General features: G+C 37.4%; 1 protein-coding gene across 5 annotated transcripts in view; it reads left to right on the top strand.

The window, feature by feature from the left end:
• Positions 1–16,615, top strand: part of ppfibp1b (PPFIA binding protein 1b) — a 35,132-nt gene that overhangs the window by 5,933 nt on the left and 12,584 nt on the right. The window contains exons 2-15 of one of the 5 annotated variants that reach the window (XM_046864557.1): positions 3,654–3,741; positions 6,083–6,288; positions 6,851–6,937; positions 7,457–7,570; positions 9,240–9,371; positions 10,543–10,635; positions 10,848–10,940; positions 12,035–12,152; positions 12,370–12,402; positions 13,732–13,793; positions 13,883–13,967; positions 14,186–14,319; positions 15,352–15,452; positions 15,916–15,975. In XM_046864557.1, coding sequence (XP_046720513.1) covers positions 3,678–3,741; positions 6,083–6,288; positions 6,851–6,937; positions 7,457–7,570; positions 9,240–9,371; positions 10,543–10,635; positions 10,848–10,940; positions 12,035–12,152; positions 12,370–12,402; positions 13,732–13,793; positions 13,883–13,967; positions 14,186–14,319; positions 15,352–15,452; positions 15,916–15,975 — 1,382 coding nt within the window. In that variant the 5' untranslated portion in view covers positions 3,654–3,677. The remainder of the gene's footprint in view (positions 1–3,653; positions 3,742–6,082; positions 6,289–6,850; positions 6,938–7,456; positions 7,571–9,239; positions 9,372–10,542; positions 10,636–10,847; positions 10,941–12,034; positions 12,153–12,369; positions 12,403–13,731; positions 13,794–13,882; positions 13,968–14,185; positions 14,320–15,351; positions 15,453–15,915; positions 15,976–16,615) is intronic. The other 4 variants (XM_046864561.1, XM_046864558.1, XM_046864560.1 and 1 more) reach the window with 4 other exon arrangements.

Below are 16,615 nucleotides of genomic sequence, written 5' to 3'. Positions count from 1 at the left end.
CATATACGTATGATGTGATGACTGACAGTTATGATAATGCAGTACTTATAGATATGAAGCAGGGAATATAATTATGGTGAGTTGTTAATGAGGGTGATTACCTGGGGAAAGAAACTGTTCCTGTGTCTGGCAGTTTTGGTAAACAGAGTTCTGTAAAACGTTATCCTGTGAGGATTATAGATTTCTTACACACACAGTGCTCGGTGTAACACTTAAAGCAATAGGATGTGTTTGCCTCCTGGATTGCTTAGTGCAGAATATCAGAATGAGGTTTTCTGGTGTTGCTCGAGTGTTTACAACTCATACGACCCAGTTATCTTCAGCGACTTTGTTGCAGATGTGTTAAGAAAATGGTATTTTATTGTAACTTTAGTGCTAAGTAAATTAGCAAACACACTAGCTTGTATTGAATTAGCCAGCTAATGTTAGTCCACTAGTTTGCTGTTGGCTCTGTGTACTGTGCTGGGCATCACCTATATGTTTGGCTAGCTAGCAAACAGACATTTTGGCAGCTCAGAGCATGCAATATCAAACTAGCTATTTAACATTAGTTAGCTTGCAGGCTAAAAATACACACACACCCACACACACACCTGGGGTCTGTTTTTAAACGTCTATAATGCGATCTTTATGCTGACTCCAAGCCAACTGTGAGGAGCATGAATGCTGGTGGTTTGAATCTACTACCTAATTTATGCCTCTGCTTTCTTCCTGTTGGCTGTAAACTGAAACGGAATGCTTGGAAGTTTTTAGGGGAAAAAAAGCTGTATCTCAACCCTGTATTTTAACTTATAATCATACATTGAGATTTTTTCCCTTTCCTAAAGCAGTACACATTTAAACCCAGAAAGCAGTAAAGAATAGTGAATTATACAGTGCCTTCCAGGTCTTTTTGTATCCGTCATTAAAAAAGAATGATTGTATTAAATAAACATTACAGACAATATTGAACATGTTTTTTTGCAAAAGTATTATAAGAAACTATGCAAAACCTTTGAGGCTTGAGTTTCTCAAGTATGAACTTAAAAATGTATTTCCAACCCAAAATAGTATTTAATATGAATACAAATCAAGCCTCAGGTTGTTTATCTTATACATTTCACTAGGGCCGAAGACGGACAGAAGATAGATATATATAATATAACACTATATAATACATTTTTGTTACTTGTAAAGATTCAATCTAGTTTGAGAGAATGGTACTGCTGTGTTCTTGCACTGTGTGCCAAAAGACCCTCACAGACTGCACCCAGTAAGCCTCTCAACAGAGTGGTCTGTGTCCCAGTGCAGCAGCATGAACACTGTGCCAATAATTGAGGTAAATGACCTAATTATTCTTTACAATCTCTGGCCAATAGTCGTATCCTGACTGGGTAACTTGGGGACCGTTGGACAAGTCAAGAATCGTTCTGCTTCTCCTCCCACTGAAGTTTAACTGTTTGACTACTAGAGCAGTCTTTTAGTAAGCCAGAGCTCACAGCCTGTGTGGTTACTATAAATACTTTATTCAGAGAGTTTGACTGTTTCATAAAATAATGGGACTTAATAAGACTCTGCTGTTTGTTTTTGTCAACTTCAGAGCATCACAAAATGCCGCTATTTAGTGTTTCATCATGTTTTAAAGAAGAGCTTTAAAGCTGTACAATGACGTTAATTCATCCACATGTACAATCTGAATTTGCTGACTCTTTATTTATGTATTTATTTATTTAATTTAAATCTAAATTTGTACATGGCCAATAGAAAAAAAACTCTCTGGAGAAGAGGTTCCAAATATTGTCCCTGTGGTAAAAAAGGAATACACCTTTTGACCCTGAGAAGTTGCAAACAGTGCTACATCCATAGGCTTTCCCAATAAAACCAGTTCCAGTTTCCTGTAGCTCATGCACTTTTTAACAGGAGGAGGAGGACTAATGCATCTGTGAGGTTCATTCTTTACAATGGCTGCTTAGCTGATCTATTTTTGCCTTTGAAAAGGCAATGTTTGTTTTTATTGCAGATCATCTGCTCGGTTTTAAAGCACTGAAGGAAAAAAGCTTGAATGAAAAAGCACCTGATCTCCATCAAGCATCATTAGAACTACAATCAGAATCATGTGTTGTGTTCACATGAAACAAATGAAAACTCTAGGTTATTTTCACAATCTAAATGTTTGGTTAAAAAAGGGGAGAGCTGCATATATAAGCTGCATAAAATCTAAAGGTGGATCAGTAATGCTTTTGTGTTTTAGTTGTGTTGTTTTTTTTTATTTTTTTTTATTTTTTTTTTAAGTGTGAAGATTTATAGCATCCTGAATTCTGCAGAAAGTACTTCAAAGTCCTCAAGCACAATCTGGTTACATTTGCCTGAGCCAGCCATAGTTTACAACAAAAAAAAAACTACTAGCCTTTACAGAGCTAGATGTTACTTTCATTTACATTAGATCCTTGTGTTCCAAAACCCATGGGTAGAACAGGAGAGTTAAAGGATTTTTGTTGGTGTTGGATAGCCCAAAATAACAGTAGATGAGGTTGTGAAGTACGGGTAACAAAAGTGCTGGATGATACATCACTGGTATTATGACTCATTACAGTTTTCACTAATACTGTAATTAAATACTGAATGACAAATAGTTGATTGGATGTTAAAAACACATTTTCAACTGTCTTTTTTTTTTTCTATACAGATTTTCCCTGTTCCCTGTTTTTTTTTTTTTTTTTTTTTTTTTTGGTAAATACAAAAAAATGTATTGACTTTAATAAGAGTATCATTGAATCTGAATTATTTCTGCTGTTGCCAGCAAATATAAATGTTATGAGATGTTGTAAAAGGGATATGAAATGTTTTTGCCATATAATCAACACAACATGGGAATATAAGCCATGCAAAGAGATCTGAAACCATGCTTTAGATACTACAATACCCTTCAACTTATTACTGATCTATATATAGCAGAGATATATAACTTTCATTTCTGCCCAAGTCTGGCTCACAAAATGATGGTTCATTTAACCAGCTGAGGTTAAATTTCCAAACTTTTGCCAATGGATCGCAAACCAACAGGGCTTCAAGTTTGTTTTGCAGCCCTACACGTGACAATGCTGTAGTCTAAGGTTTATATAAGATCACATTTTTATTTACATTGAAGAAGGCATAGCATGGAAGCAGAAGTATGAAGTTTTGCCTACTGGGACAGTCTCTAAAGCCGTCTTAGATAGGTGCAGGATCAGTGCCGTGGTGCAATATATAATCTTGCAGTAGCTAAATGGATTAGCAATAAACTAGCAGCGTTCATTTGACTTGTGACATTTAAATTTGATGGTCATTGAGAGTTTTTAGGATTTTTTTTGTTATTTTTCATTCAAGTATTTTCATTGTTGTTTATAACGTGTGTGTGTGTGTATACATGTGTAATATATATATATATATATATATATATACATTTTTACATAATAGTTTAAATATCTTCCTTAGGACTTCGAATTAAACATGTAAAATTGCAGCTGGTAAACCATAATATAGTTTATTTCTGTTTTATTACATAATCAGGTGTAATCCTAGTGCAGACAGATTGTATGTTTTGTGGTCAGTATGCTGTCTTTGTTGCAGACATGCCTCATGTTAAACAGTAAAATAAAATGACTGTTTTTTTTGTGTGTGTTTTTTTGCTCCAGGGTTAACAAAACTGAAGATTAAAGATGATGTCCGATGCCAGTGATATGTTGGCAGCCGCTTTGGAGCAAATGGATGGCATTATAGCAGGTAATATTAATGATGTACACCATATTGACAAAGTTTTAAACTCTTGATCCTTACCCCCAAATGTGCTTTATTGTATATATCCAATTTCAGATTTAGTCCCTCTTTGCCATTATAACGATTTCCATTTTTCTTGGGAGGCTTCCAATTAGATTTTGTTAGAATCAGTGTTCATTCAGCTGTTAATATTGGTAAAGGTAATAAAGGTGTTCAGTGGGGTTGAGGTCAGGTCTCTTTGCAGGTCACTTGAGTTCTGTCACGGAATGGCAGACTATGTTGTGATGGATTTCATATTGTGTATACTCATGCTGGAACATGTTTGGGCTTGCCCCTTAGTTTCAAAATACAAAGACATTCTGTACAACTGTGTTCTTTAATCTTTAGTGGCAGCATTTTAAGGGAATAACCACATATGGGTCACGGTCAGGTTTGGTTAAACGTTGGGCCGGATAGTAAATAATAATTAATTTCTTCTAATAATTCTATAGAATACCGTATTTTCCGGACTATAAGCCGCCACTCTTTGAACCCCGTGGCTTAAACGACGAAGCGGCTAATTTATGGATCTTTGACGATTTCACAAGCTTCAAAGCCAAAAAACTGAGATCCATAACATTAGACCAATGAAAATGCGGAACGGGTTCAGGTGAACCAATGAAACTCTTCATGTCAAATCAGATGCGCTCCCACTGAATCGGGCCGCACCACATCATAAATATGAATGAGGTTCCTCTGACGTTTGACCTGCCTCTCACTCGGACTAGCAACAGGAAATGCGAATCATTCGTCACGCTGAAAACGCACGAAAAAACGCACTTCACCTGTGTTCTGAGCTTCACGGCATCGGGAGAAAAGTTTCACCAATGGTGATGATTTTTAAACGCACTACGGTGCTAAAAGAAAAACTCCCGACAGAAATTGTTGTGAAAGGAAGGAGGAAGACAGTGAATAAGGACTTTCTTGGTAGGCTACTGTTTAGATACAAGCTGTGTAACAGGCACGGTCTTTCGGTGAAGCCTGTGTAAAGTTCATTAGTTTCAATGTAGGAATTAGTTTCACCTGCGGCTTATAGAAAGTATAAAATAAAAATTTTTTAAAAAGTGATTTTTTTAAATTTTTTGAAAAGTATTTAAAATAAAAATCTTTCTAAAATTTAGTGCGTGCGGCTTATATTTGGGTGCGCTTAATAGTGCAGAAATTATGGTAATAATGATTTTGTTGGTGTATTTTAAAACATTTTGTGTATAAGTATATAATACTACTACAGCACAAACATTGGGATTGTTAGCCCAGTGGTTAAGGTGCTGGTTACTGATCCGAAGGTTGGGGGATCAAGCCCTGGTATTGCCAAGCTGCCACTCTTGGGCCCTTGAGCAAGGCCCTTAACCCTCTAAGCTCAAGGGGTGCCGTATCATGGCTGATCCTGCTCTCTGACCCCAGCTCTGAGCAAGCTGAGATATACAAAGAACAAATATCACTGTGCTGTAATGTATATGTGACAAATAAAGGCTATTCTTCTACCATTGAAACAAGAAACAGCACACTAGACTACCATTAGACTACCATTATTGTAACATTTTAGAGTTCTTAATGAGTCTGACAACTTGCTTATGAAGTAATATAAGTTTCTCACCCCTGGCTAATTATAAGGCTCTAGTTTCAGGTCATAACCTGTCATATTATATGACTCCCTGAGGTCTTGGTAACTGTAACCTTTTTCTGGTCCAGTTCAAACTTAGCTTTGTCCTGTACCATAAATATAGCCGTCAAATCTAAGTGGTGAAGCACATTGTTTTTGTTCTGCTAGATAATTGTATTGTATATGACTGATCTCTCAGCAGGGCGGCATGGTGGCGCAGCAGGTAGTGCTGCTGTCCCATAGCTCCAGGGTCTACGATTTTATCTTGAGCTCAGATGTTTGTGTGGAGTTTCACAGGTTTTCTTTGCCTGCATGGGTTTTTCTTTGAGTTCTTTCATTTTGTTTCTACTTCCCAAAACATGCTGGTGGTGGACTGGCCAATGCAAAATTGCCCTTATGTGTAAATGAGTGTATTCTGCAGAGGGGTGCTCTTTTGTTCTATCCAGTGTTTTCTCTTGCCTCATACCCAGTGTTCCAGGTCCTCTGTAATCCTGATCAGGATAAATGAGTTACTAAAGCTTCCTAAATGAACAAATGATAAATAATATGATGAATTGTAAATATTCAGGTGAGACCCCACTGTGAATCACTATTTAATATTTAGTTCACAATAGTTATTTAATAACAATAATTGAGTAGTTCCTGTCTTCGCATTAGATGTCAGTAAATAAGTAACACTATCATACTTTATTTATTGACTTACAGGATCCAAATCCCTTGACTATTCCAATGGGATCTTTGACTGCCAGTCTCCAACCTCACCATTCATGGGAAGCCTGCGGGCGCTGCACCTAATCGAGGATCTCAGGGGTGTTTTGGAGCTCATGGACACAGAAGAGAGAGACGGATTGCGCTGTCAGATACCCGACTCGACAGCACGCAGTCTGGTGGACTGGCTACAGGGACACCTAGTACGAGTTCTGATTTCATAACCGTGTCAAATTACTGCCGTTTCCTTTTACACAGGCGTGTAGTAATAATAGCACGATGTTGCTATGCTATAAATAGAATTCCTCTTGTTATTTGTGATTTGGAATACATTTGAATAATCGAGTTACATGTGTAAGTTTAGCATAAAAATCATTTAGGTTAATTTGACTCTTTAAGCCAACATTTTATGATATTCTGTCTTTGTGTGAACACTGTATGCAGAGAGAGGTTGGTAGACATCCAAACAAATGCCAGAGTCAGCGTGTAATACCATTACTCTGTTTACTTTTGTGTTAGTCTGTTCACCATTTAAGGTGGCGGTAGATGAACAAAGAGCTTATGAAAAGAATTAGCCCTGTAAAGCCAGTGTTCATGTCCTAAAAAGCCATTACATTTTATTTTCCTCGTTTGTTTACGTTTGTTTACATTATACTCATTTCAGTGAACTAGTTGTTGCTAGTTCAGTTTGGATTATTAAAGGTCTGCTGATAGATAATTATTGTACAGTTGTTGTACATTAATGATCATTTTTGTTTCTTACAGTCAAATGGGCACATTTCAGTCACTGGTGATATTTACCAGGACAGACTTAATCGCCTTGAAAGTGACAAGGAGTCCCTTGTGCTTCAGGTAATGTTTAACCGTTATATTATATTTTGCTTAATATAAAGCATAATCTGCATAATACTACACTATTGTATAATTCCATATATATATTTAGACTGAATACTAGTTTGATTTTTGTTACATTGTCGGCACTAACACTGAAATGTCACTTAGTATGAATCGAACAAAAAAAAGCTTGTTTTTCCTAACTATATTTTCTCTTTACAAAGTTTTTTTTTAGATGTTTTAGTCTGTTTTAATAAATCAGTATCAGAATGTATTTACTGATGGATACTATTAACAATTTTTTTTAGTCATGTTGTAGGAAGATAATATAATAATGCCTCGATATTGATCGTCTTAGTATGTTTTATAGTTGCTATAGTTTGCTATAATTTATATAATTGATTATTAAACACATCTAGAATGCAGTCATTTCATGCCGTCTGTTCTTTTACGAGACAAGTCGAGTGTTTTCATGAGTTTGATAGACATGCTCTCAGACTGACTGCACGCTTGTATAACTAAAATGATTTCTTGCAGGTGAGTGTCTTGACAGACCAAGTGGAAGTGCAAGGAGAAAAAATAAGAGACCTAGATTTGTGCCTTGAGGAACACCGTGAAAAACTGAATTCAACTGAGGAAATGCTACAACAGGTGCGTTGCTGCATCGTCTTGCAAGCAGCCTATCGCTAGAGTAAATCAAATCTTAAAATAAAACTGGTATTAGGTCAGCATTATGACTTAGATAATTTTCATGACTTTTAGATACAGTCGAACCCACTTATCTCGACCTCGGTTAACTTGCCAACCCTATTAAGTCGACGTTTTTGAAGCGGAACCACCAAATTCTCGCTTTGTCTTAGCATTTTTTAATCGGTTATGTCAATTTTTTATGTCGCCGAACCCTAATATCTCGAGCACAAGGGGGGGCAAATTTGCCACTTAACTTCGGTTATGTCAGGAATCCCCCTGCCACGCCCCCTTCGGCGGCGGCATTTCCCGAAGCACCCTGCTTCTTCTCCCGTGCGGGCGAGCTCGTCACAGTCATGCTGATCACACACACCTGACTCTCATTCACTTACTCATCCCATCTCCTATTTAAGCCCCTCACCTCCACACACTCGCGGTCCGTTATTGTTTGTGCATGATCGTATGTGTTGGTTCATGTCGGTCTGTGTAATCGCGTATACGTATCCAGCTACGTACCCTTCTTCTCGGACTCGCATTCTCTCAACGGCACCCCGGATTACCCCAAACCTGCTGTTTTCCATGTTCACGCTGTCTGCACCACGTTTATCCGTTGCTGCCCCGCGCTGCGCTTTCCATAGCGCGGATCCGTTGATTCTCTACACAAACTGTCTCTGCTTTGACAGAACTTCATGGACCGTGCTCCTGGAGCGCACCACTGGATATTACTGCTTCGCTACAAGTATTGGTGGATTATCCCCTGTGTATTCTCAATAAACTTTGTTTGCAGCTTCCGCCTCCTTATGCGCATTACAGGTTATCTCGACCCGCATGACCAATCAAACAAATCGCGGCAACGCTGTTGTGTAAAAAAAAAACTCCAAAAACACGTGCATGCACATTCTCATTTAATAATGCACATCATGTACATAAAAATATTTCAAGCATGTTAATATATTGCCGCCATATTGGTTTTCGTTTGTCTCGATCATCAGTTATCTCGACGCTTTTTGGCGTCCCCTAGGCCGGCGACATAACCGGGTTCCACTGTATTTAATTATTGCTACATCAGCTTTATACACTGTATATCCACTGTATTGGAACTAAGGGGTCTAAACATGTTCCATTACCATGATGCTCCTGTGCACAAAGCAAGCTCTATGAAGATAGGTCAGGTTTGATGTGGAAGAAATCGAGCTCTGAACTTAGCCAACCTGACACACCATTGGAATGAACTGGAATGCCAAGAAAATCTATTACTGCCTTCCCAGAGGTGTGGTGGTTATAGGATTATCAAATGGGGAACTAGATCTGAATAAGATGTTCAAATAGTACTAGTGTTTTTCAGTTCAATTACATTTTAATTGTATTGTTCTATTTAGAATAACCATTGTACCAAACCAGGTTATGGTTAGGTGTCCACAAACCTTTGCCCATATTGTGTGTTTATACATACATACAGTATGAAAACAACTTCTGAAGTTGTTGTTCTGATTTCATGTTTTTTTATTTATGGAGAACCGCATTGGGTTTTTCATAACCTAAAGGATAACAACATCCTAGTACAGGAACAGACTCCTTAACTGTTTTATATGTCTTGATCCTGTATTTTCTTTCTTTTTCTTTTGTATTCTAGGAACTTATCTCTAGGTCAACGCTTGAGGCCCAGAAGCTGGAGCTGATGGCTGAGATTTCCAATTTAAAGCTAAAGCTGACTGCCATGGAGAAAGAGAGAATGGACTTTGATGAAAGATTCAGAGATAGTGAGGTTGTACATCACGTATTTGATCACGTTATTATTTAACATTTACTTGTCTGCTTTGGTTTTCTGTGGAAATTTCTTTTTTTTTTTTTTTTTTTTTTACTGCTGAACCTTTGTTTTGTCTGTGGACACGCATGTCTGAGAATGCTCTGAGAGTTTCCTGCGAGTGTGAGTGTCAAGACGAGGTTTATGGGAAGGGTCTGTGCAAGTGCTGTGTATGGTAGCTTTATGGATAAGAAAAGACTTTCAGGACACAGATGGATGCCTCATGTACTTCGTATGGAGGTGGAAGAGATGATAGGTTGTCCAATATTACACACATGCTGACTTAATCTTTCCAGTGTGTTCCTCTTTTTTTTATTTATTTTTTAAACAATTTCCTGCCTGTGAATTTGTTTACTGTCTGTGACTACAAAGAAACCGTGCAAAAGTAATGCAAGAAGGAGACAGAATTCATTGAACAAGATATGAACCCATGAAACCAGATGAACCAAATCAGACATATTGGGTCCATTCCCTGTTTTTGAACAAGCATCGTCTGGCAAGAGTTAGACAAGAATCGTCAATAGTAATGTCAAAAGGATCTGAAGTGTGTTTGGTTAACACTTTTATTTTTTTTTTTTAAGCAAAAGAAGGTCAGGTTTTTTTTTTCCTGTGTTTCTTTTCAACTCTTGAGTTTATTGCTGAATCAAAGCTGCCCTTTTGAATACCATGTTTTCATTCTCTGGTAAGTGCAAGACCAAAGCACAATTGTGTTAAAACCTGTAAAACTGTTCACTGTTTTTACCCAGACTGTTTGTAGTATTTTAAGTCTACATTTCTTTCTGTTTATTTAATTATATAGTGTTAAATCTTTTCAGTGGTTTAATCTGTTTATGGCCTCAGGCTGTTCGCTTGTTTATTGAATTGTAAATTTCTCACCAAAGAATGCGTGACACTCTAACAAAGAGCTTATCACCCTAAGGCTTTAGTGCTCAATGAAAGTAACTGTCACAAGATTCTTGCTTTTGAACAATGTTTAGATTGACTATCGTGGCATTGAATCCTTTATGACACTTGAGCATACAGTCTGCGGAAAATGGCATCGAGTGATTTTCATTTAATCCGGAGCGAAAAATAGTACAGCAATAATTCATGGATTTTCTTTTGTGGACTGTTCATTTTGTTTCCTATCCAGGGTTTGATCTTAGAAAATAACGAGTTGAGGTATCGCATTTCCGAGATGGAGAACGAACGGTTGCAGTACGAGAAGAAACTGAAGTCCACCAAGGTGAGTTTGATGACTGACGTTTATCCCAGTGTGCTGTTGTTGCCACAACTTTTTTCTATTTCCCCCTTTTTCCTCAAATATTTTTGCTGTTGATATTCATAGATCTGGGTTGACTTTATTCCTCATCGTTCTTTCTTCAAAGTGTCTGTTTTTCCTCTCTGCTCAGTTCTATTTTTTCTCTCTTCTTTTCTGGATAACGTGTACACTGCTAGTCGCTAATGGCAAGACTGTCTAGCCTGAAAATCAAAATGGGCCAGATGCAGTATGAAAAACAGAGGACGGAACACAAAATCCAGGCACTCGAGGTCGGCCTACCCTGCTGCTGTTGTAAATTTGTATTGTTCGCTTGCATTTAAACATATCGTGCTCATTAGGAATATAATGTTTATATAATTATATTAGTTTTTATATTTTAACCAGTGTATATCATTCAACATATTCCCTACTTTATCTCCTATAAGCACATTTCAGACGCAACCCTTTTCTAAGTCCATCCTCGTTATAAGATAAAATTTAACCTGAAATAATTACTAATTGATAAAAACGGCACTTTTCCGATGCATGAACTACCCATTTGGTATCATAAATGCATGAATTAACAATGCTGACACAAGTAAGCTCCTGCTACAGCTTATGTCTTCATTGACACTGCGATACTGATACAGCAGATGGGTTCATTACAGATATATAAAAAGAAAGAAATAATAATTTAAAAAAAATATCCAGCCGGACATTTAAACAAGAACACCCACACTTGGGTGTGTGTAGAAGATTTGATTATTCTGAGGAGAAAAACAACAGTTCACTGAATTGTGAAAATCTTGTGTTTTCCAGGTGTAGAATCCCAAAATAGCAATTGAATGAACACTTTATAAATCGCTCAAAGGGGAGTGATATATCTAAAAACAAAAACTCTTTTATTACGATTTGCTGTGACACTGGTGACCCAGAACTTTCCTAAGCATTCAGGGTTTTCTGAAGTATTCAGGGTTTCAAGAATTGGCCAGATACAAAAAAAAAAAAAAGAAAAAAACATTGAAACTACATTTCCTTTGGAGTTTTAATATTATATATTAGATATATAATATCTATATACCATATATAAAGGTTTACAGATTTATTTATGAACTGTGTGTTTTTCATGATAGTGTTTGAGTCACAGACTAAGAACTCAGCATGTTTTGCTTTAACCACAGCTATGCTCTAATTTAAGACACTCTAGCTTTGAGTCTTTTGGGTGAAACCATCAATTGCTAAATGCTAAAAACTATTCTGTTAAAAAGCTTCTGTTTGATTGAAAAAACATGGGTTTTTTGATAGTCTTTGTGGTGGTGTTTCAAACTCAGCACTTCTTTCTGGATGTGGGTGTGGATTTTTTAATGTTTCTTTTTTTTTTTAGGAGGACCTGGCTATATTAAGAAGGCAGCTGGATGGTAAAGATGGAGAACTAAGGCGGCTACAGGATGAGACGGGGTCCAGATCGCCCACACCTGCAGGCTTAGAAACCACTGAGAGAGGTGAGTCAACATCAAACCTGCCCCAACATGCTGCAGGAAATACCCTAATGCCGAGCCAGGTTCTGACATGTCACTGTGACGTTCTGTTGCACGATAGAAAAAAGAAACTGTCCTAGATTGGACCTTGTTTTTAGATAATTTTAATACTTACTGCATATCCGATTAACCATAAGTGTAATTCCAGATATTGTATTTTATGACTCTGTTTCCCACGCAGAGGATACTTTTAAGCAGAAGCTCAAAGAGAAACGTAAGGGAGGCTTACCTTCTACGTAATCATTTTACGCCTGTTGTCCTGCTCACTTCTATTCTTTCTTTTACGGTCTGCATGTGTGTACTGTTTGTGCTTGCATTTTTTGATGAATTGGAAAAATAAATGATTCGTCCCTAAGCTGGTTATTACAAGTAAAAAAAACAGTTTTATCATAGGAGGAAAACTACTTCAGTGGAATACTCAAGTGTTTTTCCAAACCTAGTCACAATCCAGGGCATCTGAAATGTTTGAACAATTTCCATTGACAAGTGTTTCAACATGTTCCACTGTACTGAGACAAGAACTGAATGCAAGATTTATGCAAAGCTTACATATATTTAAAATCTTAGGCCAGTTTTTTTTTTTTTTTTTTTTTTTTTTTTTTAAATCAGTCGTTCACTGAAAGAAATAATTAGCTTTAATGTTGTAGTCTGTTGCTGCCCTGTTGTTTCCGGATGCTATAAACCAGCAATATTTGGCTCTAGGGTTCCTGATTCGATTTCATCATTCCTATTCCCTCTATCCATTTTCATTTATTGTGTGTTTCCAGATTCTTTGGTTTCTTCTCTTTTTGCAAAACAGTGTCTCAACCACTGAGCTACCACCTCTCATCTTTACACCTTGCAAGTCAGTTTTCCTGTAGTAGTATTTAAAATAGGAAGCAATAGGAAGCACTTACTGATTGAATCGATTCATATTTTATGTATGTTTTGACTAAAGATTTACATTAGAATTTTTTGTAGTTTGGGCGAACCATCTGTTTCGAATGAATTTCAAATGACTGGGTTTTACTTCTTTTCTCAGTCCCTGGAAACGTGTTTGAGAAGCATGTTTGTGCTTATTACAGACACTTCGATTTTGATTAGATTAAAAAAAAAAAACCACTGGTGTGTTCATTTCAAATAAATGCCCAAGATCCAAACCAGCTTGCAAGCACCAGGCCTGTATCTAGCAGCTGTTCAGCATGTTGGATGTGTCCACAGTTATGCCCAGCAAGCACTTTTTTCCCCTTTTGCCTGTGTGCTTTCAGTAACACCTCTTCTGCCCTCCAGCTTCTGTCAACACATTTATCAGCTCTCTACATACTTCCTTTCTCCACTTCCTCACATGATTCTTTCTAGGAAGTCTGTGATGCTGGAAGTCTGTGCACTTCACTCACACAGTAAACTGTACCGGAAGCTGGTCCATATGCGATGCCGTCCCTGCCGGACCTCAGCTCCGTTTATAACGCTGGAATTAATGTTGTCTGCCTTGTGTCAGCGTCTACATGTGTTCAATTTGGTTATCACTTTACTCTGTTTTTACTACATGGTCTGTGCATTGCAGATTTGGAAGTGCAAAGAATGAAGAAAGCGGTTGAGTCACTTCTGGCAGCCAATGAAGAGAAGGTAATTCCTTTAATGTTCGTTATGGTTTCAGTGTTTTTGCCATGTGGATGATTTGAGTGGATCTGAGTTTTTCGTCGCCTGATTCACAGGATCGCAAGATCGATGAGCTCCGGCAGTTGCTTACACGTTACAAGAAGGTGCAAGACATGGTCATGTCAGTGCAAGGGAGAAAAGGTGAACAGAGTTACCATATGTGGCAAACAATAGGCCTGAAAACCGAACATTTCTTTCATTTGTTAGTATGGATCCATTTAATTTTGTCCTAGACGCCACTTTCTTTTTTAATTTACACATTTTAATTACATGCCTTATGTTTAATAAATATTTGATGCTCAAAATCTGTCTTTGTTCAGTCTAATTAAATGTAGTCAAATTCCTCTTTTTCCCTTGAGAAAAATGTAATGACGAAGAAAGCGATGATAGTCACAGTGACAGCTCTCTCTCCATGTCCACCGCGATGTCTGTTTCCGTGGACACCGAGAAGTCCGTCCTGTCATGTGCTGAGGAAGTGAAGAGCCAAGATGAGGTATGACATCCCAAGTCTGAAAGTCTTTAAGATAAAATAAGATATAATTTAACCTTAATTCATCCCACAGTGTGGAAATTTTTGTGTTACAACAGCAAAGAAAAAGAAATGCCAATAAGTAGATACGCTATCAAGCATATTGCACATAAGTAGCATTATATTCATATTTTTTTGCACATTTGTTGCATAAAAAACTTATACCGATGCCAATAAAATGTCTCATGCGGAGAAAATATTAAATTGCTTATCAAAAAAATATAGCGGAAGATTATTATATATTTATTATTGCAATGTTGTGCAATTTCTTTGAATTTCCTGAATCACGTAGCTTTGGCCTTGCTATTAAAGAGCAATACGTAAATAAATAATCCTTAATCCTCGACAGTCATATTTGCAGTCATTGGAGCTTTTGGTAGTTGGCTGTTTCTCCTCTGGCTTCATGGCTTGGTTTCAGATTATATTTTGTTTCTGTTGAGCTTGCCAGTTATTACGTAAGACCCATGAAATTGTTTTATTTTTGAACTTCCAAAGTTCAAGCCAACATGAGCACACGGCATTCCCTATCAGTACCAAGGCTCGCTCTGAATCGACATGTGATTTATATTAGAACTTTGCACAACATGCAAGATTGATTTCAGTCATAACATTTCACTTGAAGGTATAACAAGCCAGAAGTGAGACAGCCCTTTGGGCCAAGTTTATCTAGGAGAAATTAAAACCCTGTGTATGCAGAAACACATTGGACTCTTCTCTCAGAAACAAAAAGAAATGCATTGGTTTGGTTGATATAGATTGCTGCTCACGCCGCTCAGTGACCCACGATATTAGATCTGATCATTTAGCCCCGCCCTTATTTAAGGAAAATTGTCCATGCTTTATTAGGTTACATGGTTCCTATGGAAACCAGTTCTATATTAATGTTTTACTCTGGGTGTTTTGATCTTTGTGGTTCTTTGGAGTGACTGCGGAAACGAACTGCTTCAGAACGATCTTATTAACTACGTTTCGTGTCTTTTTCTTTTCCGTGCCAAGACGACGATGTTTGTCAGCACGCTGCAGGTGCCTTCGCTCTCATCCACACCACAAGCCAGATTAGAGACTGATGCAGACCTGGAGCTAGTGCAGCCACAGAGGTGAGCTTCTCAAATCACTTAAAGCAACTTCATACTGGATCTCCCCTTTTGGAAATCTATAAACATTAGCCCCAATGGCTGGCATGTTCACAGAAAGCACTTGACTGGCATAGCATGTGATTTCAGTCACTAAAAGACACATCCTTATATACCATTTAATGCATTTACCCTCAGTTCCCAAGAGTATTCACTTACTTTGTCTGTATAAAGTCCATATTTTTCTTGTCCAGGCTTCCCAATTTCATAGCCTTTTTAAAATTTTAGTTTAAATCTTGCCAGTTGTCTTTAAATCCACCACCACCACCTTCACCTTGTTACTCATTTGACATCTCTTTGCATTTTTCTTTACTTTTCACTTTAACACATAACATTGTTTACATCCCAGACTTGCCTTTTGTCCATCACTCCTTTCTCCTCCATGCTCATGCTTGCCTTCCAATCCGTGTGTGTTTATCCCGTGTAGTGATGCAGTGCATCAGGAGCAAAGCCAGTCACAGGAGCCTGCCATAAATACCAGTCTGGAGTGAGTATGTTTGAGTTGCAAAAGGGGGAGATTTCTTAGCATTTGATCTAAAATCATTCCCTGGTTTGCAATCCTGCTACGAGTGATGTTAGAGTTTGATTTAAAACATGAATTTTAGACTCTGTATGGCTTCCTGGTTATCAAAAATATGTGTTTTGTAAAAAGAGATAAGTCTGTGTTTAAAGTTACTGAATGATGAGATCTCTTTAGAACTGCAGTTTAGAAATGAAGAGAAATCTCATTTCAGTGATTGGTTAGTTAAATGTATAAGATGTCTATTTCAGTTATGTAAATTTACCTGGCATGGAAATATGGTGATTGGCGAATCAACAGTAGACAAATTTCTACCAAAGTAATCTCTCAGATAATTCCAACTTCAGTGCATTGCATTATTCATTCAGTGCATTCAGTGTTCATCTAATCACATCCGTAATGTGCAAGAAAAGTCTCTTCTTTCATCTAAACGTTCTGATTCAGATAGGAGTAAACGCGGATTGGTTTGTTGCTAAGAGTTGCACTTTGACTTGTAGTCTGTAGTACTGAGAGACATTTTACAAAGATACTTAATTTAATTAAATGACGAGAAACAGTGTAACTGAAATTGTACGTTGATGCTTCAGAGCATCTGACTGTGAATGAA

This window comes from Silurus meridionalis, chromosome 13 (genome assembly GCF_014805685.1).
Source record: "Silurus meridionalis isolate SWU-2019-XX chromosome 13, ASM1480568v1, whole genome shotgun sequence".
NCBI classification, from domain to species: Eukaryota; Metazoa; Chordata; class Actinopteri; order Siluriformes; family Siluridae; genus Silurus; species Silurus meridionalis.
The sequence above is the reverse complement of the archived record's forward strand: the minus strand, read 5'-3'. Positions and strand labels throughout refer to the sequence as shown.